General features: G+C 50.3%; 1 protein-coding gene across 2 annotated transcripts in view; it reads left to right on the top strand.

Moving 5' to 3' along the window:
* Positions 1 to 23,096, top strand: part of DNMT3B (DNA methyltransferase 3 beta) — a 35,277-nt gene that overhangs the window by 9,801 nt on the left and 2,380 nt on the right. Inside the window, exons 2-22 of one of the 2 annotated variants that reach the window (XM_004697919.2) lie at positions 4,308 to 4,470; positions 5,274 to 5,335; positions 6,269 to 6,370; positions 7,204 to 7,329; positions 7,833 to 8,036; positions 8,648 to 8,806; positions 10,358 to 10,465; positions 11,216 to 11,360; positions 11,804 to 11,863; positions 13,023 to 13,148; positions 13,281 to 13,325; positions 13,960 to 14,039; positions 14,430 to 14,542; positions 14,999 to 15,182; positions 16,514 to 16,598; positions 17,475 to 17,620; positions 17,952 to 18,042; positions 18,338 to 18,486; positions 19,094 to 19,179; positions 21,418 to 21,487; positions 22,127 to 22,245. In XM_004697919.2, the coding sequence (XP_004697976.1) occupies positions 4,314 to 4,470; positions 5,274 to 5,335; positions 6,269 to 6,370; positions 7,204 to 7,329; positions 7,833 to 8,036; positions 8,648 to 8,806; positions 10,358 to 10,465; positions 11,216 to 11,360; positions 11,804 to 11,863; positions 13,023 to 13,148; positions 13,281 to 13,325; positions 13,960 to 14,039; positions 14,430 to 14,542; positions 14,999 to 15,182; positions 16,514 to 16,598; positions 17,475 to 17,620; positions 17,952 to 18,042; positions 18,338 to 18,486; positions 19,094 to 19,179; positions 21,418 to 21,487; positions 22,127 to 22,245 (2,417 nt within the window). In that variant the 5' untranslated portion in view covers positions 4,308 to 4,313. The remainder of the gene's footprint in view (positions 1 to 4,307; positions 4,471 to 5,273; positions 5,336 to 6,268; positions 6,371 to 7,203; positions 7,330 to 7,832; positions 8,037 to 8,647; positions 8,807 to 10,357; positions 10,466 to 11,215; positions 11,361 to 11,803; positions 11,864 to 13,022; positions 13,149 to 13,280; positions 13,326 to 13,959; positions 14,040 to 14,429; positions 14,543 to 14,998; positions 15,183 to 16,513; positions 16,599 to 17,474; positions 17,621 to 17,951; positions 18,043 to 18,337; positions 18,487 to 19,093; positions 19,180 to 21,417; positions 21,488 to 22,126; positions 22,246 to 23,096) is intronic. The other variant, XM_004697922.2, reaches the window with a different exon arrangement.

Here is a 23,096-nt window from a genome sequence, read left to right as displayed (position 1 = left end):
AAACCCAAAGAAATGATTGCACTCGGTGGGCCCTCCAGGGTGGCGGTGACTTGTAATTGACACAGGCATGCCAGCAGTGTTTTGTTGATGGTTATTTCATGTCACTGGAGTGCTTAAACAAAGCACTTCAAACCAGTGACGCGTTGATTAGGCGGCCTAACCAACGTGCCTCAGTTTCTCTATGTGAAATGGTGAGAGTAGTACTTAACCCCACAGTCCAGGCTGAAATGAATGGTTTGACACCCAGAATCGCTGCTGACACGTGGTTAGGAAGCACTGCCAAGAGTTTATTACCAGGCCGGAGAGAAGGCCAGGGAAGCCCAGGAGAGAGACATTCCCAGGTTCTGAACTCCTGGGGTAGAGAGAAAGGCAGAGGGAACAGCAGCTGCCTGGAGCCTGGAGGGCTGCGATGGTTTGCTTTGTGGGGAGACTGCCAGGAGAGGAAGCAAGCTGGGCATTTCACAGTCAGGTTCCAGAATATGTTGCACATGAGGAGTCCCAGGGAGGTACAGACCCAAGGGCAGTTAATTCCATCACAGATCTCCTGCTCCCACCTGCAGATAGAAAGGGGGCCTTTTTTCCTGCTTCTGAACATACATCTTGATGCGTGGAAGCACCCAAGCAGCCCTTCTGTGTGGGGCTTGAGGTTGCTCTAATGTTGACATCTGGCTTAGGGGCAGGTCACAGCACACACAGCAGGAAGGCTGCAGGCTGGGAGGAGCTGCCAACCTTCTGAAGAAAGAAGGCCTGGGGAGGTTAATCATTGGCAGTGCTGGCCAGCAGGGTCTATCAGCCTGTCTAGGTGAGGAAGACTCCCTCTGGCCAGTTATTGACTGAAGTTAGTGAATGCCTGGGGCTTGGAACCCAACCAGTGCCTTGCTTGAGTGAGCAATCCCTCAGATCCAGAGCCCTGCACGCCAGGGAAGCGGGAAGGCTTGTCTCCAATTTTGGCCTGTTCCCAGCTCCTGGCGAAGGCTGCCCAGGTTACTGAATTACACTGGTGTGGCCTGAGGGCAAAATGCTTGGAATTAATGATTACTCTGAGCTTACACTCCAACAGTTTGTGGTCCTCCCTGGGTCCTGTGGACCTGGCAGGCAGGCAGTCTACTGGCCTGATCTTCTGGGTCAGGCTTTGGGGAAAGCAAGGCCTGAGAAGCAGGTAATTAATGGACATGAGCCAGCTATATCCTCCATCCTGTGGGGGACAGGGACACCTCCCCCCCTCCCCCCGGGGGCGGGGTGCTGGTGAGATTCCTTTACCAGAATTCAAGAGGTCCTGAGAACTACATCTGGAGCAACACAGGGGCCCTAACCTCCACGTGTCAGTGTATACCTTTAATCAGAAAGGAACATTCACTTGTGAACCTGCCTGTGCTTCCTGAGATGCAGGTCTCTGCTCTGCAGCTTGACTGGTACCCTAGCATCAGCTCCCCAGGAGGTGAGAGGCTGGTGCCTCCAGTCTAAGGAGGCTGGGCCCTGCACCACATGGAAATCAGCAGGAGTTGCATTGCCTTGCCTGGGGCAGATGGTTCCTGGGCTTGGCTGCTCAACAAGGCTGCCTGAAATCTTTTTTTTAAAAAACAAGCTCTGGCCAGTTTTATTAAAGAAAAATGTTGCAGGATTTATTTTTCACCAGTCTGTGCTGGCATGCTTCTAATATCAGAATCACCTGGGTCAATGATGGCCAGTGTGCATACTTGCCCCATGCCTTGGCCAATTCCATGCGATGACCGCAATAGTGATGGACATGGGTGACATCTTGAGCAGTTGGGAAAGCTCAAGCCAGCCAACCTTTCTGTGAGCAGCCAAGCTCTTAATGAGACCTGGGCCCTCAGGGCTCCTTCACTGGTGTTCAATTAGAATAACAATGACACGTGGAGGTGGGACACTGGATTGATTGCCATGAGTGGGTTTTATGGCTGCAGCGGCTCTCCTTGCATGGACCCCTGTGGACTAGGGAAGTCTTCGGCTGCCCACTGCAAGTCCAGCAGTTAGAAACCACAACGGAGGAGACAGGAGGCTTTCTATTTCAGCAAAGAGGTAGTCTCGGGACCCACCAGGCAGTTCTACCCTGCCTTGTAGGGTCACTATACACTCAGAATCAGGGAGTTGGAACTTTTTTGGGTTTAGCCTTCCCTGCAAAGAGCCTTTGGTGCACGGCTCTGAACTCAAAGGTCAGGCAATGATTTTACAGCTTGAGGAATCTGCCCTCTCCCGGTGGGGCCGCTGTGAGCGAGAAAGGAAGTGGGTTTGGTTTTTAGAGCAGTAGTTCTCAACCTTCCGAATGCCACGACCCTTTATCACGGTTTCTCGTGTTGTGGTGACCCCCCAACCATAACACTATTTTCATTGCTACTTCACTGTCATTTTGCTCCTGTGATGAACCATCATGTAAATATCTGATGGGCGGGATGTATTTTCATTGTTACACATTGAACATCATTAAAGCATAGTGATAAACCACAAGACTATGTCATTATATATTGTGAGATATTCTAATGACAAGTGACATTTTGTCTTGAAGCATAGTGTAGCGTGGGTCATAGTCTTCCCACAGGTACTCATCTGTGGGCGTATCTGCAAGTGGGCGGACCCTCCTGGAGACATAGAGGAGCTGTGTTTTCCCATGGTCTCCAGCAACCCCTGTGAAAGGGTCTCCACCCCTCTCCTGCCCCTCCTGCCCCAGAAGCACAGCTCTCAGCAATGGCAGCTCCATGGGGGATCTAGGGGGCCCACAGCCAGCATAGATGCGCCCCCTCCCCCCACCAGGTCCCAGCTTCCAGAAGTGACTAAGGGTGGGGTGGGGGTTAGGGAGTGTGTGTCCATGTTCAGCATGGACTGTCTGGCAGGGATCTGGAGTCACCGAGCTGAACACCTGCACAGAGCCAGGCAGGGCCAGACAGCCCATCGGGATGGAAAGTGGCAAAGGCCTGGTTCCTAGAAGGGAGGAGTGGGCTGCGAACCCCTCTTTGAAAGGGGATTCAGAGAGGTGGGAATGGGTGTGTGTGTTTGGTGGGGGGACCCTTACACTGTACTGAGGATCTGTCTTTACAAACTGAAGAAGGGGGTGTCTCATTTTCAAGGCTGCTGTGAACTGGCACCCTGGCCTCCCGGAGATACCAGGTAGAGCCTTCGATGCCGCAGAGGTTGAGGGCTTCAAGGTCATGGAGAGCTGGGATTAGAACTCCACCCCACGTCGCACAGAAAAAGCCAGACACCTGGCCTCCTTAAAGATCACATCCCTGGAAACTTGGACACTCATTCACATGAGGTCACTCGAGTTGAAACTCACCTTGCTCATTCAGGGCCCTACTTCTCAGCTCTCTCACCAGGACCTCAGACAATGTGTCTCTGGTCACATCGGTTTTCTTCCCTGGAAAACTGGTGGATGGGTACATGCAGCTGGCCAGCTGAGGGAAGGACAGCCCCCAGTTCCTACCCTCTAGCAGACAGGTTGGGAGCCCCCAGCCCGCCCCCGCGGGGCAGGCAGAGGGCCAGGCCCAAGATCAGCGAAGCCCTGGGCCACTCTCCAGGAGAGGCACTAAGTAGGAGACCTTGTCCCAGAGCGGGTTGATGGATGGACCAGTTCAGGGGCATCCTTTCCAGTCAGTTGCCCCCACCCCCCATCGTCCTTGCCTTGTGCTTCTTCCACCCCTTCCCTTCTGGGCACTGGGGACTGTCAGCCTCAGCTGGTAAGGGAGGCCAGGAGTGAGCGACAGGCCAGCCGACCAATGGGCCCCCAAGGATGGGCTGGGGCGGGGCCTGCGCTGCCATGGAGGGAGAGAAGTGGTTCTGTGGGGGAGGAGGGGGCGGGTGGGAAGAGGACCTGGAGACTGAGGGGAAGGGAGAGAGCAAACAAAGGGGTCAGGAGGGAAAATACTGCTCTGGCTTCCCGAGGCCCGCCGAGGCTGGGCAGGGGGACTGGGCTGGCGAGAGGCAGGCCGGCCCAGCCAGCTCCTAAATGGTATTGTTTGGAAGGACCGGCTAATTGCAGAGCGCAGCTTGAAGTCTAGTCCGGGGCTCCTCCTGGGTGCTGGCTTCTGAGACTTTGGGGGCTGTCTGGCCACACGGAAACCAAGTCCTATACCTCTGAGTTTGGTGAGGGGGCAGGTTATTGGGGGTGGGGGGGTGGGGGGATGGCCGGAAGCCTGGGTGGGGTCTTAAGGCCAGAGTGTCACCATGAACACCCATCCAGGGGGATGTCACTCAAACCGAGAGCCAATGTTGGGGGTGGGGGGTGGGGGGGGTGCACGTGCTCCCTCAGGTTCCTGCTTTCCTGTGACCCAACTCCCTGGCTTCTCCCACAGGAAAAAATGAAGGGAGACATCAGACAGCTCAACGGAGAGGAGGAGGCCAGCAGGAGGGAGGACTCTATGGTCACCAACGGGGCCTGCAGTGACCAATCCTCCTACTCCAAAGATGCTCCCTCACCCCCCATCCTGGAGGCCATCGGCACCCCGGAGAGCAGAGGTGGCTGAGCCGGCGGGGAGTCGGGTGGTCTCAGATGCTAACTGTCATGACCAGAGCTTCTGAGCCAGCTTGGGAATTTAGGGATAGGGTTTCTGGTCTTCCGTATCATTTGCACATCTCTCCCCAGGAAAGGAAGAGAGACAGCTCTATGAGGATGTAGCGAGAGCCAAACCCATTCCTCCTGTGTCCACAGACCCTCGCCCCCTCTACTTAAAACTCTTTCCTGCTCCAGCTCAGCTGGGACCCTCCAGAAGTTAACACCAAGAGATGGCAGTCCTGTTCCAACAGGGATTATCAACAGCTGAAGCTGGGGGCTTTGGTCCTTCAGCAGTAGGAAAATGTTCCCTTTGAGCTGGGAACAATTGCGATGAAGGGCGGGAACCTCAGGGTGCGTCCCCATCCTCCCTCCCACAAACAGGCTCCTTCCCACAGAGATCCTGACAGGCTGGTTCAATCTCCCTGTGCTGTTGAGAAGCCTTCCAGAAAGCTCCGGTGTTAGTGCAAAAGTTTCCCATTTTCAGGCCGGGCTCTGCAGGAACAGCTAGACGCACGGAGCACTTGAAACGTGGCTGGGGGATGGATTCTGAATGATTGGCTTCAAGGTCGTCAGTGGCCCGTGGATTGCACAGCACCTCTCTGGGGATGCCTTTGATAATCCAGCATTCCCAGAATGCAGTCCCATTAAGAGCCTGTCCCTGTCCCCTGTGGTCCTTTTGCAGAGAGGACTAGAGGCCTCCGCACCTTGAAGACTGCCGCAGGGAACGGCCTGCCACCTCCTCACAACCCTGTTCTTTGCTCCACAGGCCGCAGATCAAGCTCGCGGCTATCCAAGAGGGAAGTCTCCAGCCTGCTACGGTATACTCAGGTACAGCCACGCCTCTCCCTCTCAGGGTTCGGAGCAATCCTCCTTAGCTCTCCTCAAACAAGGAACCCGGGGCTCACCTCATAAGTTTTGTCCAAACATATGCCAGGCCTTTTGAACAGTCTCATATCTAGGACAGCTAAATTTCTATCATGGGGGAGAAAAATGTCTTCCTCATTATAAAGTTACCACTGGATGCTCATCCTCCGGATTTTTGAAGAAAGCAACATTTTCTCTTGACAAAAACCCATGGGATGTTTTCAATAAGAAATTCTCTGTTAGGATCCGTTCTAACTTGGTCCCGGCATGGTTTGAAGATTTGTTACTTTGTGATCTTTTTATGAGCTGTGTCTTAAAGATACTGTTGCTAATTGGAGAAAGTACAAATCGATCTGGGTGACTGAGTCCATTGGAGGTGACTCGTGAATCCATGTGCCAGAAGACCTGCCCCTTCTCTCGTCTTGGCTTTACTCTGGACAGATATAGATGGCCCCCCACTCTGGTTTTGGGGACCGGTTTGTGTGGGTTTTGGTGTGGAGGCCTTGCTTCAAAAGTTCAAACCATCATGTAGGACAGAAAGCATTTGGCTCCTGGTCTGGTCATGGTATCATGGAAGAATCAGGAAGCGTTTCCCTGGAGGGGACTGGTTTCTTTGACCAGTGGAACTTGGCCTGGCCTCTTCCCCAGGCACACCCAAAATTGGTCGAATTCAAGGTAGACAGACGTAGCACGCGCATGCTTGTTCCGTTTTTGTTTTTCTGGATTCCCCTGGGGCTTTATAATTTCATCTTTCCTTCTGGGGTGGCTTGGTAATCTGTACTGACAAACACGGAGGCATTCTAACTTGTCTGTTGCTTGCAAGATGAGACTTCTGTCTAAAGCATAACCTTAGGCACCTTTCCTAACTAGACCTAACATCCCTTTTCATTCCTGAAGGATCTGACAGGTGACGGGGATGAAGAAGATGAGGACGGTGCCGACACACCAGTAATGCCAAAACTCTTCCGGGAAACCAGAACTCGCTCCGAAAGCCCCGCGGTAAGTTCCCCCGGCACTGAGCCGGGAGGCAAAGTTCGTTTGCTTTGGCTCTCCCAGGGAGGCTGGGAAGCAAAGAGGGGACAGATGTTCTGAGATGAGGTTCTTGGGCCGAGTTTCTGTTAGATGATCACTTAATTCTTCTAATCATTCTTGTAATTTCCTGAAAAAAGCCCTGAGTCCTTAAGAGTTTACAGGGGGATCGATATCTTGTTATTTACTGAGTGGAGTCCATCACGGAAATGAATCATTAGAGGCCTTGGTTAGCCCATGAGAGTCCAAACACATACCGTACACCTCACATAGGAATATATTACCCACAGAACCTACTGTGGGATTCTTATTTGTCACACTGCACTGAGACTAGGATTTCAGTAACACAACATGAACTAACAAACATCTGATTTGAACGAGGCCTTCAAAACCTAAATTTGGACCATCTCCATCTTGAGGTATAGTCCTTTGGTAAAGAATCCACTAATTGGCCTTATCTCTTGTTGGAGGGGCCGGTTTTGGTATACATATAGATTTTATTTGCAATCTAAATTTGCAGGTCTTTTGTGTGTGGGGGGGGGTGGGGTGGGGGGACGGACCAGGGTATAAGGAATCAATTTTGGGTTTGAAAGCATAATCCTGGTTATCATACCACCTTGAACCCACAAACAGTTCCTGGGTATGGTGATATCACCTTCTACTTTTACTATCTCCTTCATTCCCTATTGACCGGAGCCTATGACGTGTCCAGGTGTCACAGGGCCGGATGCTTCTGGCCCCTGCCTGCAGGTGCCCGCCTCCAATTCACCCAAGGCCCCGTACTCATATTCTCTTGCTTCCAGGTACGAACTCGAAATAGCAACAATGCTCCCAGACAGGAGAGGCAAAGGGCCTCTCTGCGCTCCAGCCGAGGCCGACAGGGCAGACATCACGTGGACGAGTCCCCAGTGGAGTTCCTGAATACCAGGGTTTGTCCCCCTGAAGCCCAGACCCTTGCCCCCATCTTTACTCAGGAACCTCTTCTGCACCATGCCTGCCTCCTTTCCTCACCTACCTGACTTATAGGATCTTCTTTCCCTGCTGGGTGTGTACTGTACTTCGCTTATGTACTGAGGGTGTCTCTCCTGATGCAACCCTGGATGGAACTGGTGCTGACTGAGTGCTTGAGCCCCACTGATATGCAGCGCAGTCTTGCCCCCAGAGTTGCTTCTTTGACTGTCCTGAACCTGTACAGCCAGTGGGACCCACTCAAAAAGCTAGGCTCTGAGAGCCTTCAACTGGATGCTTTCTTCTCTGTTCTGTCACAAGGCTCACAGGCTTTGACTTCTGCCACCTACCGGATGCCATCTGTCTGCAGAGCCATCCTCACGGGCTTCTCTGCTGTTTTCTGGGAAGCAGTTGGTGACGTCATTGATCCCTGCTCACCAGCCTGCTTGGTTGGGGTCCCAACGATGTGTCCTTCTATCTGCAGTCCCTGAGACGCCGCGCAGCATCAGCAGGCACACCCTGGGCTTCACCTGGCAGCCCCTACCTCACCATCGACCTCACCGATGACGAAGTGACTCCCCAGAGAAGCAGCACCCCATGCAGCGTGGTCCAGGACAGCCAGCTGGAGAACTTGGATGCCTCCCAAGTGGATGCAGAGGGGAGGGAAACGGACAGCCCGGAGTATCAGGTGAGGCAGGTGGGGACTTCCACCAAGGATGGCCAAATACTGAGGGTAGGGAAGAAAACAAGGTTCCCAGGGGCCACTTCCACACATAATTGGGCCCCGCCGACACCCCCAAATTAACTACCCAATGCTAACAGAATACATATTACATATGTACATATGCAAACAGGGTTTATGTAATATAAATTTAGCCATCAGGTGAACTTTGGGTACCACATATTATGCATGTGTATAAGCTGAGTTTTCCAGCACATTTAAATGAATGCAGTTTTTTGTGGAAAAATTAGGTGCCTCGTCTGTTGCGGGGCGGCTTATACTCCAGTATATATGGTACTTTCACCTCATTCTGTGATTTCCTTTAATCTACGGACTATTCCATTGTCATATTTCATTTCCAGATGGTTTGTTAATCACCCACATTGAGCCAAGCCAGACCCTCTTGGGGCCCCTTACACCTTGATTTACTTTCCACCCAGCAGTTTGGATCCCTGGCCCATCGAGAGGCAGGTCCACCGCTGCTTTGCCAAAGCCATGCCATTGCCACGATCTTAGGGCTGGACAGGGATTTCCTTGGGTCCCGGTGATCTAACACCTCACTTCTTTGACTCCTCCAGGATGGGAAGGAATTTGGAATAGGGGACCTCGTGTGGGGAAAGATCAAGGGCTTCTCCTGGTGGCCTGCCATGGTTGTCTCCTGGAGGGTTACCTCCAAGCGCCAGGCTATCGCTGGCATGCGCTGGGTGCAGTGGTTTGGCGATGGCAAATTCTCAGAGGTAAGTCGGCTACTCTGGCTCTGTAGATCCCAGGGGCTTAGTTTTCTTCTCTGGCTTTCGGGTTCTACTGGATGGCACCATGCAGGAGGGGACACTGGACAGGATTGACTAACTCTGAGCATGTCCGCTCAGGAGAGGTTGTGGATACCCCTGGCTAGGTCTGGAGATGGTTTTATGTAAGCATTCTTTGTTGGTCATGAAAACAGTTCTTGCAGAGTTGATGAACTTAGGTTTGATCTATTAATTATTGGTATTGGCCATATTTTAATACCATTTTCTCTGACAAACCTTTAAGAACAGTGCTCTGGATACAAAGGAGGCTGCTTTGATTCTCTTACTGTTTGAGACACATTTGTTATTCCTCCCAAGAATTAGTTAGCTACTAGAAAAGCAGGAGAGAGATGGAAACAAGAAAGATCACCAAGGACATTCCCTAAGATTCAGCATTGTTTTGAGCTAGCTTCCCAATCACTCCAGACTTAATCCAAGGCCCTAGTGGCTAAGAACAAATCTGCAGATGCCCTCTTTGGCCAGCAGAGGGAGGTGGCTGTTTGATAGAATCTTGGCTGCGTGATCTGTCCCAGAGCATCCAGGTTCAGAATGTGGATGATGACTTCTGGGGAAGTGAATGGCATTACACTCTGGCTTAGTGAGACATACGGTCTGATGCTAATAGGATACAGTGTGAGTCTGCTATCATTATGGGATGGAATTGCAATGTGGAGCTGGTCTGTTTCCAAACTGTATTAGGCCCAGCACACCTGTGCTGCCTTAGAACAGAGTCTGTTTTAATTCACAAGATTCCCTTGCCACTTGATCAAGCATTACCTGTGGTTCCAAGAACTATTGACCTCATTTCTTCAGGGGTCAATCAGTGGTAGTGCCCCCTCATGGGAAGGTGGGAGGACAGGGCAAAATGGTTGGACTCCCTGGAGCATGGAACAGCCCCCTCATAGCTCTTTCTGCAATGATGTCCCTTTCAATGACTGTCCCTGACAAGCCAACCACACACATGGCTTGTCCATTTAGGGTAGATGTCCAAGGCTGTAGGATGTGGAATGGGAAAGCTAACACCAACTAATGAGAACCACAAACTGTTAACTCTGGGCCAGGTGCTGCCCACTAAGTCCATTGCATTAACCACCGAAAAAAAAACCGGGACAGTCACTCTTTTAAGGCCTCTTAAGGCCTCACCTCCTCCGTGCTGAGATGGGATAAGCCGGGGGAGGAGCTTGTGCAAAACCACCCTGTTGGGTGTTTCCTCCGAGATTACTAAAATCAGGAGCCCACCCTCCGTGAACAGAGATCACTTGCTCTTAAACATGAACATAATGTAAGTCTGTTCGAGGAATTCTATTCTACATTTGTTCAGAAGGTCACCTTGTCCCCAAGTACACTCAAGGGCCACATTAGTGAGTCATCTCTACAGATGCCTGCCTGCCTTTGCTCCCAGTCCCCTCCCCCATCTTTGGACCGGGTGGCCTGTGAGAGTCGATCTACTGCAGACACCTGCTGTTGGATGATGGTGGTGATGATGGCTTTCTTTCCTAGGTCTCTGCAGACAAGCTGGTGGCCCTGGGGCTATTCAGCCAGCACTTTAACCTGCCCACCTTCAATAAGCTGGTCTCATACAGGAAGGCCATGCACCAAGCCTTGGAGGTAACACTAGTGGGGATGAGGACGTGGCCCCAAGACAGGGTATGGCCACTGCAGGCTTAACTGAGGAGACATGGAGTAAGATGGGCCAGCAAACATAATGGCTTGTTGGTCCTTATAAAGCAATACTCCATTGTGTTAGAAAGACTGAAGGGATTTGAGACTTCCTCCAGCTTCTCAGAATGAAAGAAGGGTGAGGACCTTAAGGAACACCATGTCAGTTAGTTATCTTATAGGGACCTCGTGCAGCTTTGTATGAAGACTAGACTGCTGCGGTGGTCCTGCCCTCTTCGGCCCTTCTCTTTGGTCCACATTGTTCACACTTGTGAGCTGCCATGATTCAGAATTGGAAACCTACAGCGCTGGTACGTGATAGGTGTGCGAACCAACCTATGCCAAGTGGTGCGCATCCTCAAGCCATCGTGGTTCGTCTATTAAATGCCTGTCTTTACATAGGACATAGACAAGAAAGGCAGTGCCTTCCAAAGTCCACGGGTGGTGACAAGGCTAACCCAGAGTTCCCAGTCTGTTGACAATGGTTGAATCCTTCACTGCAGAGAGACTGAGGGGAGATTTACTCCTCCCCCACATGAATGGCCTGACTGCAAGGCCTCTCCCCAGTCCCAATTGTCTGTCATGAAAGGGCCCAGGGTGAGGAAGAACACTGGCCGCAGCTGGGGGGCCCTGGGTCAGACCAGGGACCCATTTCCTTGTGATTGAGAGAGACCAGGCATACCCTTTTTATCTCTGCAGAAAGCCCGGGTTCGAGCTGGCAAGACCTTCCCCGGAGTCCCTGGAGATTCCTTGGAGGACCGGCTGAAGCCCATGCTGGAGTGGGCCCATGGGGGCTTCAAGCCCACTGGCGTGGAGGGCCTCAAACCCAACAGCAAGCAACCAGGTGGGATTGGGTCCCTGGGTCAAAACGTACCACCTGGGAGCAGGCCCAGCAGCAGCCCCCAGCCCAGCTCTCCAGGAGCCAGAGCCGATCCCAGTGCACTGGAGTTGCTATGAACACTGTGCACAGGCATGTGGAGGAGGACCACGCCAGCCCTGCCTGGTGCCCCCCATCACATTGCTGCTAAAAGTACATGCAACTATAGGTGGAGACGTTGCTGGGAGCAGTCTCCGTTATCAGGAGGCCAAGGTTAAATCTTGCCCTTAGTCTAAAACGTGGGAAAAGACCATCTTGAATGAGAAGCCTCCCTCTAGAAAATGGATGCTCCATCATTAAAACTGAATACATGGGGTTTCACACTGTCTCCCGCCTGTGTCGAACAATCTGTATTTAAATGTAGTTTTTTATTTCTGTTTTGTTTTGTCATCTTCCCGCTCAAAAAAAAGTCGTTAATAAGCCGAAGGTGCGTCGCGCAGGCAAAGGAAATTTAGAATCAAGGAAACACGGTATTCCCTTCCCCTGTTTTGTCTACTCACGACTTCTGTGTACTTGCAACTCACCTGCATATTCATTCTCTGGGAAAGAATCAAACTCCCCCCAAAACCCCAACTGACCCTTCTCCATTATACCTCCTGATTCCACCCCTGTCTCTGCCCCTCACGACTGTGGACCCCTGCACCCCACGGTGGATGCTGTTGATACATAAGCTTCCGGACTTTTCTGTACACGGGTGGATTCCTACTTTCCCCTTGATTTATCAATATTAATTGCATATGTACTGTCATGTGTCTTTTGTGTTAAGATTTTTAATGGATGCTTAATTTTCTTTTCTAGGACAAAATAGAATTCATATCACATCACTTAGAATTCACTGTAGAAATTGACACTAGTCAGTGGAATGCTAAATGTGATCCATTTAGAGAAGGCTTTAAAAAATTCCATGAAAAAAAATGGAATCAGATAATAAATTTTTCCCCCCCTCAGTTTTTGTAGCCCCTCCCCACGAATTTCTATCAATGACAATGAAAACAAAAGAAGGAAACAGATTAAATTAACATTTTATTTTTTAAAGTAAACATTATAATATATCCAAAATATTATTATTATTTAATCAATTTACTGGGGGCTCGTACAATTCCTATCACAAGCCATACATCCATCCATTGTGTCAAGCACATATGTACATTTGTTGCCACCATCATTCTCAAAACATTTGCATTCTAATTGAGCTCCCAAATATTATATTTTTACACTAATTTGTGCTTTTATAATTTAGTGCTTAACTCTGTTTATAGAATCAGGGTTGAAAAAGTAGATGGGCATGTCAAAGTTTTCCCAAATGTCCTGAAGTTGTTACAAGGGGCACACTGCATGTGCCCAGTGACAGTGCCTTGGTCACACAGCTCAAGACCACACGGCAGATGTTGTTTCAGAATTTCATTGTGGAGCAAGCTATGTCTTCACATGTTTTGTTATACATGTCAATGTACAACTATACAAATGGGCTACACACAGAAGCGGTTATTTAAAAGCTTTTGATTGACCACTGACACCCAGGATGGACGCAGTGTCATGCCCCCAGGTACAGCTGGTACCAGCCATGGCTTGGGCAGACCGTCTTCCTAGAAAACGATCCCTCCCTTGTCTTTAATGCCCCTTTCATAGAGAACAAGGTTCGGCGACGCACAGGGGACGACTCCACCCCCTCAGACCATGGCCCGCCACCCAAGCGGCTAAAAACCAACTGCTACAATAATGGCAAAGATCGAGGAGAGGAAGATCAGAGTCGAGGTAATTGGTGGGCTGAGGAGGCTGGACCAGGGGTCATCAGGTACAGGGTATCATTCAGCAAGGGGTTCTGCTGGTAACAGTAGCACCCTCCCTGCCTTCACCGTCCCCCCCTTGCCTTTCTCGTTTCAACAGAGCAGATGGTTTCAGATGTTGCAAACAACAAGAGCAGCCTAGAGGGTAAGTGCTATCCCCTCCCCGGCCTTTCCCTTCGTGCACCAGCCAGTGCCCCCAAAGAGGTTGGTGGACGCTGGGTATTTCTGGCCCCTTGAATTGTAAGTGTCTCCTGCACTTCTGAAGCACAAGCTGTGTGATCCAGCCTCATTCTGCTCTTCAGATACGTGAACAGGAATGTTGGGTGTGGGTGAGAAAATAAATCAGAGCCCCACCTCTAGAACCCAAATAAATGTCATCTTGGACCAGGGTTGGAATGAGCTGGGGGCTGAAATGCGCATACCTCCTTGGCATTCCTTATCTCCTCCAGCACCGCTGCTGGGCCCTGATGAAATTGGCCTCTGCATTTGAAACACTTATCTAAATGGATTCACAGATAATGTGCAGGCTCTGGAATGACAGCCACAGGTTGTATTTCTAGGGCTTGGTCGTGCACTGTCAGGTCTTATCATTGTCCTTTGTGTCATTCCTTTGCAAGAATTCTTGGTATCATGGAGAATGCTTGTCTCACTGATAACCCAAGGGTGGAACCCTTAGATAAGTGACATGGCACCCTTTCATCTCAGTTCACATTGGACAACAGAGACAGTGTCCTAGCCATTTGGTACGAGGGCTTGAATTGGCGCACTTTCTCTTACAGATAGCTGCCTGTCATGTGGAAGGAAAAGCACAGCCTCCTCCCACCCTCTTTTTGAGGGCGGGCTCTGCCAGATATGTCGGGTAAGCCCCCGAGGCTCCTGGGCCTTCCTGGCCATTCCTTCCTGCTGTGCCTGCAACCTTAAGGTCCACGGGTGCCACCTTCCGGACTGCTCTGGACTCATGCACGCCAGTCATTTCTGAAGGCAGTTTCTAATGCGGGGAGGGGACCTTGAAGCCAGGCTACATTGCAGCATCTTCAGAGGCATCCGTGGCTCGATTAATACCGTAGCACACTGCTGTCCCTGAATAGGTTCCAGGATGGCTAGCCCCTGGCCTCGTGAGGCAGTATTTTGGGAGACACAGACCTCGCCCCCTGAATGACATCTTTTGCAGCTGCAGGCGGGGCCCTCACAGACAGCCAGGCCGGCACCCTGGCCGCTGGCCCTCATCTTTGCCTTCTCTGACTCACAGGATCGGTTCCTGGAGCTGTTCTACATGTACGACGACGACGGCTACCAGTCCTACTGCACCGTGTGCTGCGAGGGCCGCGAGCTGCTTCTCTGCAGCAACACCAGCTGCAGCCGGTGAGTTGGCTGCGCCTGCGTTCCCATCATGCCGCAGTCCCCTTCGTGCCCAGGCCCTGCCGTCAGTCCATCCCACGAAACCCAACTCCCTCAGGGCTGTTGTTGAGAAAGCTGTCAAGCAGGACAACTGTTACCTCTGATTTGGGTTAGAATATCTTCACAGTAGAAAAACGACTTCATATAAGATATAGGTGTCACTGTAACTCTGAGGAAACAAGAGGCACCTAGGATTTGACTTAGGATTCCTTAAGATTTATTTGGCTTGGTCATGAGAAGAGCTTTTCTGGGTGAAAGGGGATGTAGGCTGGAGCATGGCCATTATAGCCAATGAGCATGGATGCGCACGAGGCTCAAGTCCATTAAAGTGTAACAGGATAGGCCCTGCATGGCCATCTCGGGGAAGACAGCTGTGGACAGCGGCCTGACAGGCCTCACTTGTCACCTGCTGCTGCACAGGTGCTTCTGCGTGGAGTGCCTGGAGGTGCTGGTGGGCGTCGGCACGGCCGAGGAAGCCAAGCTGCAGGAGCCCTGGAGCTGCTACATGTGCCTGCCGCAGCGCTGCCATGGCGTTCTGTGGCGCAGGAAGGACTGGAACGTGCGCCTGCAGGCCTTCTTCACAAGCGACATGGGCCGCGAATACGTAAGCCACCACGCACAGACCCTGACCTGGCGTGGTCTTGTCAGGAGACAGCCGATAGAATCCAATAGATCATGGGATGTCTCAAAGGCCTGCAAACCTGGCACTTGGTACCCCTGGTCCATGATTCAGAGCCCTGGTGTCACCATGGGTCAAGGTCCACCAGAGACAGACAAGGATGTCTCTCTCTCTCTCTTTAATAACTTTATTGGGGGCTCTTACATCTCATAAAAATCTGTACATTCCTCCAATGTGTCCAGTATATTTGCATATGCCGCCATCACCATTTTCAAATCATTCTCTTACCACTTGAGCCCCTGATATCAGCTCCCCATCCCCCCCCCTATGCCCCGCCCGCTCTCCCTCAAGAACCCTTGATAAGTTATAGCTTATTATTCCATATCTTACATAGTCCTCCATCTCCCCTCACCCACTTCAGTCATTTATCCCCCTGGGAGGGGGTTCTAGATTGATCCTTGTGATCTGTTCCCCCTTTTCTCCCTCTCCCTCCCCTAGTCCTCCTGGTATCTGTATTCCCCTTGTTGGCCCCGAGGGGTTTATCTATCCTGCATTCCGTTTGTTGGGTGCTCTTATCTGTAGCAGTGTGCACGCTCTGGTCTAATCCAGTTGATTTGTAAGGTGGAATTGAGGTCATGGTAGTGGGGGGTTAGCACCAAAGAGCTGGAGCACAATTGTGTTTCATCGAAGCTCTGCTGCATCCTGGCGGACTCCTCTCTCCCCCGTGACCCCTCTGTAAGGGGATGTCCAATTGACAGGCAAGAGTGTCTTGATGGTCCTGTAAAAGATGGTCTCAGAAACCAAGAGGAGCGCTTGTGGTACTGTACTGTAGGTGGGGATCAACTCAATGGACATTTCGTTTGAAAGAGGCCAGTCTTCTCTGGGCACAGTTTCTAGATAAGACTGGTCTAGATTGTCCAAGGTTAAGTTCAAGTACATTATGGCTGAAGAGGGAATGCTAGGCCTACTTCTTCATGTCAGATGTGTGGGTTTTTGTGGGTTCCAGTGGAATTGCGGTGTGGAACCCTTGGACATTTCCTGTGCAGCCCCGATAGCCAGGGCATTAGGACTGGTTTGTCCTCAGGTTGCGTTTCCGCCGTGCCTTGAGGCTAAGGTGGTAAAGATCATTCTATTCCTGACCTGACTCTCACCAAGTCAGCTGTACCCATGTGTGGGATGTCTCCACAGTGGAGACTGACCAGGGCACTTGAATTGCTCTGAGGAGAGTTCCCATTCAACCCCACCCCCAAGGAGAGGACTTCATCTTATTCTTCTCCCTTATTTATCTGACCAGGGCTCCTTTCCTCCCCTTACAGGAAGCCCCCAAGGTGTTTCCTGCAATTCCCGCAGCAAGAAGGCAGCCCATTCGAGTCCTGTCTTTGTTTGATGGAATTGCAACGGGTGAGTGGGGTTTCCCTTGTGGGCCTGCTGCCGCCCATCTTCTGATCTTGCACTGCCTTTTCTGAGGCGGAAGCCTGGGAGTGAAATGCCTCTGGTCTAGGTATCTGCAGTCAATGCCAAGAGAAAGAAAGCCTGTGATCACCTGTCCCCAGAAAACGATGTCTCCTGGTTTCGATACACCCACCACCCAGTGGACATAATTGGGGTCAGGCAAAACGGGTTCCTGGTACCCAAAGACTTCCCATACAACCCGTGTGTTTTTCAAAACAACAAGGGAGGCCCTCATTTGACTTGTGCTGGTGCAGTGAAGACATGCTTTCCATTCTTTTGAATGGCCCTTCCTGTTGCTGGTCACAGCACGGTGGCCTCAGGCGAAAATACTAACAGCTCTCGACGATCACCCTCCAAAAGCAACTGGTTGAAAATGGATCATAACACGTGTGTTGACCTAGCAGTCCCACTGCTTTGGAACTTGGCCCGTCTGTTCCGGGTGGAGGTTACTGGTTACTTTTTTGCTGTTCATAACACGGGCCACTGAAGAGCCAGCCCATTTTGTGCCCTCTGTCTCATGTACTGTTTGCTCAATGCTGGGTTTGTTTAGCCATTGGCCAAGCATTTAGTAAACTTGCTTTAATATTCCATAGCCTTGCGCTATGCCTTTTGATGCACACTTAGGCTTTTTATGAAATTCAACAATCTGGCCCCCTTTTCCTGAGTTCAAAGAATAATGCAAGATCAGAATGTGGACACCCCTTCTGTCTGTAGTGGGATGGAAGGTCTTAGCCAATGTGTATGGGGAAGGCTGGTCAGGATGACTCAAGTAATTCTTTGTGGCTTTTCTGTTCTCTCCCCTGCCCCCACCCCCACTTCCCACAGGGTACCTGGTCCTCAAGGATTTGGGCATCAAAATAGAGAAGTACGTAGCTTCAGAAGTGTGTGAAGAGTCCATTGCTGTTGGAACCGTTAAGCATGAAGGGAATATCAAATACGTGAATGATGTCAGGAACATTACAAAGAGAAATGTGAGGGCCATTCCACCCCCTGGGGCTCTCCACTGTCCCTAATTCTGCCTCACCCATTCCTCCGCACACTGCCCGGGGTCCGTACAGCTTTGTGCCCAGGGTTGTGGCGATGCTTGGAGCAAACATGTCAATAATTTACAAGGATATGGACATTTAAGTATTTTCTAGAAGCAGGTAGTGTTGCTAGACCAAACCATATTGTAGAAACAGTTCTTGTTGCTGATTTATGTGAAACCAGGCTCTTTGGTCCTACCCACCCGCCCCCTCCCGCTCCCCCCCACCTGACCTCAACGAAAGCCTTTCCTCAAGGATGTCAAATTCTCTCTCTCAGATTGAGGAATGGGGCCCTTTTGACTTGGTGATTGGTGGTAGCCCATGCAACGATCTCTCAAATGTGAACCCTGCCCGAAAAGGCTTATACGGTAAGCATGCCTGATTTTGCGGGTTCCCAGTAGACAGGTTAGCTCAGAGTTTATCTAGATGAACCGGCACCACAAAGGTCTTTGCTCTTCGTGAAAGACCGCACATAACCTGGTATCTTTATCTGCTCCCTATTGTGAATAAGCAATCCTGCTTTATTACCGGGGACATGGGTTACATGAACACATGAGTCCCAGGATCAGGGGAACATTAGGTACCCATTGGCTTTGTGTTGAGGGTAATACAGAAATAAGAAGTACTGACCTCAATTTGAATCCCGCTCTGTCATGTTCTTAGAGGGCACGGGCCGGCTCTTCTTTGAGTTCTACCACTTGCTGAATTATGCTCGGCCCAAGGAGGGGGATGATCGACCCTTCTTCTGGATGTTTGAGAATGTTGTGGCCATGAAGGTTGGGGACAAGAGAGACATCTCGAGATTCCTAGAGGTAAGGGGACTTAGGAACCTACATATTAAAGCCATTGAAGAGGCTTGGGGATCCTGTCTGGATTCTTGATCAAGAATGTGAGACAATTAGATGGTGTTATTGGAATCTCTTTATTCTTTATTGGGAATCTCAGATGAAAATAAGTTCATCTCTAGCCATGGCTCTAATCAAATAAAGTTTCCAAAGCCAAACCCATTGCCTTCTTGTTGATAATGACACAGAAACCTTCCAATACAAGGTTCCTTGCTCTATAGGGTTCCAAGTGGAATACTGCACAGGTAGTTGACTGCCTGTGGAGCAGCAGGTGGACTAGCCCCTGCCCCACCAGTGACCCCGGCGTCTTCTGATGCGTTGGAGGGGGCGAGACCATCTCCGCGTGGGGGCTCTTGGTTTCAGAGGATCTTTGCCCATTGTTCTGAGAGCTGTCTTGTAGGGCTTCAGAGACGTTACAGACGGCGCTCCATGTGAGTCCCAGACTCCACACCCACAACTGAAAGTTCAGTTCCATCTTGCTGACCATGTCCCTCATGCTGCGAGGCCACGCAGTAGCTGTTTGGCCGTCCCCCTGGTGGACTCTCAGGTCTCTTCTCACCCCCTTTCCCGGCAGTGTAACCCCGTGATGATCGACGCCATCAAAGTGTCAGCTGCTCACAGGGCCCGCTACTTCTGGGGCAACCTACCCGGGATGAACAGGTAACGAGGGTGTGTGAGCAGGACAAAGCCTGTGGACTGGTCATGAGGCAGTAAGCAAGAGCCGGTAAATGGAGCTAATGGCATCCTGCTCTCTCCTGGCTTGTCAGAGCCAAGATAACCTGGAGTGATGAGCAAACGCTCCTGAAAAAGGCGGCTTGCTTCAGGTGCAGTGTATCTCAGGAGGATAGGGAACACCCAACTTGTGGCCCATAGGCCAGGGTGCCTTTTTCTCTTGAGGTTCAGCAAACGACCTGCCTCTTCAACTTCATTGAAAACTGGTTGTTCCCTCCCCACGCTGCGCATTCTCAGATCCTTTCTTGAGGATAGGTAGTAGGAAATGGGAGTAGATCTTTAGAAATAACTTAGTCTACCCCTGCGATGATGCAACCCCCGGACCAGGTCTGCGGGACTAACCTGGTGGCAGAGCTAAGTTGACAAATAGTAAGCCTGAAACATACCACCTGCCGAATCTAGTTTTCTCAAAACCAGGTGCTCGCCCCAATATTTTTTAAAGATGTCAATGGTAGTTTTAGACCTTGAACACCATGAAAGACACAGAGCAAGTAGCAATGCCCTTTATGTGGTTTCAGGATTAATGACCTCCTAATTAAGGCACAGATATGATGTTAATACTGTGTCTCAAATGTGCAAAATTCAGTTTTCCTTTAGAAAGAAGCTTAATTATTTAATGGACAGAGGTGACACAGGTCCACGAACTGTGCAGAGGATCAGAGTTTTAACCGGTTTGATCTGTAGGTTCCATGGTGGGGTGGCCACAGTGACAGCATTTCAATGAGTTGAAAGTTTGTAATCTTGTCGCAAGCCCAGCCACTAGTGTATGTGCTACTAGTGTCGTGGAGTGTGTTCCTGGCTAGGCTGTTGGAGTTGTTACACTGATCAGGGATTCTATGCTGATCAGGAAATCCGTCAGCAGGGTTGTCAAGGCACCTTGTTGCAACATAGTCCTAAATGAAATTACCCAAGGAAGCGGTTTCCTCACAATAAAGGCTTCTGGAGGCCAGCATAGTGAACAGGATTCCTGGGCTGGCGACTGACCATGCCAAAGGCCAGAACCCTTAGAACTTACAATGGATGGATATATGGATTGTGGTGAGAGTTCTACGTGCCCCCAATAAAATGATGTTAAAAATATTTATCTTTATGACGTTACCTAGGCTATTTAAGACAATAAGTGTGTATCCACAAAGTAATAAGAATTTTGAAAAGCCCTTAGAAGTGAGGAAGGGGACAAAAGGTGAGACCTGGCACCATAGGCCCTCATTTAGCTTTTTGGAAGGCCGACACAGGCAGGGAGTTAGGTTAGGAGAGGGAGATTCAGGAAGCAGGATAAGAACAGAAATCAATGAAGGGTCAGTTTGTTCAAACCAGGAAATGATTGAGTCTGTACCCCATCAAACAGAGCAAAATGTGCGTGGTGATCCCTGAGCCCTACAGGCGGTAAGAGCGAACAGATTTAAGCTATTTTGACAACCATATTGTGGTCTGTGATGGCTGGGTTCTACTGGGTTGGCAATAGGATGTCGTTGACTGCGTGAACAGTCTAGGGAATGATTTATGACCCCACAAGCCTTCTGATGTGGCAAGTTCTTTTCCCATCTGACCTCCAAGCTTCTTAAGTAGAGGTTGCCCAGGCTGTTTAGCAACCCCACACCTTCCTACCTCTTGTCCTTTTCCCCGATTCTCCCCACTGTGCTTTGTTGGCCCTTCCCTCTGCCAACTGTTTGCTCTCCAGCATTTGCCAAGTTAAAATCGATGGCGTCAACAACATCTTCTCGTTCCTTCCTTCCTACTCCTTTTCATTTCTTCAAGCTACCCAAGGCTGCCTCCTGAGCAGGAAGATCCAACAGCCAAATCCTTGATTGGAAGTACAGGTGATATCCAGTAGATCCCCAAAGATGCATTCTTCAACAGGACCCACAGAGGGGATTTACCTCAGCTAGGAAGTAGCTAGGCTGAGACCCGAGGGGACTTCTGCTGTCCCACTCAGTGTAACACGAAGCTTTTGCTTTCCTTGATGGAACCAAGTGCTTCTGACCTTGGGCAGCACCCCTCCGCCCCCCTCCAAGGCCATCATCCACTGGCTTGGGGGTGTGGCCATAGTTCTCAGTTACGGTCACCTCCAGTCTCAGGGCACACTTTGGGATCTCAACATTGGAAAATGCCTACCTGAGGCCCCTGTGCCAATGGTCAAAAGTAATGGGTTTTGGCTGTTCCCAGGCCTGTGATAGCATCAAAGAACGATAAACTCGAGCTGCAGGACTGCTTGGAGTTCAATAGGACCGCAAAGGTAAGAAGTGCTCCACACCACCGTCCTCTGGGACTCACCCTTGGCGGTGACCTCCAACTGGGACTCGTGGCTCCTGCCCCTCTACAACCCAAACCCATGGTGCTGGGTCTATCCCTACACATCACTCTGTCCCTCTATCTATATCTTCAAGGACCTAGGGAAGCAAGGGAGATTCTAATGAGCCAATGATCATAATGAAAGGGCAGTTCTCCATGCCAGCTAAGGTGTATACAAAGTGCAAGGAATAAAAAAAAAAAAGAAATCAGATTAAACAAAAACTTTCATAAACCTTCTCATCAGGCTAAGCTCCCTCGTCCAAGCTCCATCTGTTCTCGGTGATTTGTTGAATTACACTAACTCTTGCTTGGTCACTTACTCTGTCTTTTGGCCCCAGTATGGTATATCCTTCGTGGTGCCTCACCGCTACCCCATCCTGAACGTTTGAAAGTCTCCTTCTCTGACGCTGACGCTGTTCACCTCTTGGCGTTTGTGGGAAGCACGAAATGTTCTTTTCCGTCCACCACTTGCCTGCTTCCCCTCCCCTGCTGCCCAGCAGCGTCGCGAGGTGCCTCTGAGCCTCGGCCAGCCCGGACCGCGCTGCTCTCCCCGCTCACTCCGTGTTGTTGTTTTGTTCTCCAGTTAAAGAAAGTACAGACAATAACCACCAAGTCGAACTCGATCAGACAGGGGAAAAACCAACTTTTCCCTGTTGTCATGAATGGCAAAGAAGATGTTTTGTGGTGCACTGAGCTAGAAAGGTGAGCAAGGCTGACCCAAGAGGGGAAACTGGTGCCGCCAAGGCAGAAAGGGGGACCAAAAGGAAGGTGCTTATTCACCAGGGTTGAGAGTGAATACTTCTTCAGGGTGTTAATTTCCTGCTAGAACTGGTAGGTAATGAGGATGGCTGTGGGGTGGGGGCAGTTGAAAAATGAGGTCATTAGACGGCACCATCTGTCTGGCTTCACTGCCATGGCATCTGCCTGCCCCTACTTGCTAGGAGGAACCAGTTAAAGCCACGCCAACATGCCATTGCTCGAAAGATTCCTTAGGCCACGTGTCTGCCCAATCTTGGTTGTCCCATCTCTCTTCTCCCTCTCCCCCGTATTTGGTGGTTTGAACGAGTGCTTTCTCTGGATTCGCCGTATGTTCTTAACACTTCTCCCTCTTTCCGTGTGTTTTTTGGGGTGGGGGTGGGGCTGGTATTAGAAACAAAGTTGTTTAAGGTTTAAATTTCCTCCCCATGGCTTTGGTCTTTCAGGTCTACCCCTAGTTTTATTTCCTGGATTTCTAGTTACCATGAAAATTGTGATTTTTTTTTTTAGAATAGTGAATTGATGGTAACTTTGCCTGATCCCTTCACCTGATGAGTTATTTCGTATTTTGAGACTCAGTTCTACTGCAGTGGGATAAGCCTGTGTGGTAGAGGATGGTGGTGCGAGTGGCTGTGTGAATATGCACCTATTGGGTCAAAGCAAGGGAGACAAGCCCAAAGTGTTATTCTTTTTTTTTTTTAATTTGGGTGCATTGGTTTTATCATTACTTTCTTTTTAAAAGTCATTTGTTTTAGCTTTAAAATTTATTATTTATTTATTTATTAAAACATTTTATT

Source organism: Echinops telfairi, unplaced genomic scaffold (genome assembly GCF_000313985.2).
Source record: "Echinops telfairi isolate 266 unplaced genomic scaffold, ASM31398v2 ScPeMD7_5592;HRSCAF=6446, whole genome shotgun sequence".
Classification (NCBI taxonomy): Eukaryota; Metazoa; Chordata; class Mammalia; order Afrosoricida; family Tenrecidae; genus Echinops; species Echinops telfairi.
This window is presented reverse-complemented; position numbering and strand designations above follow the sequence as displayed.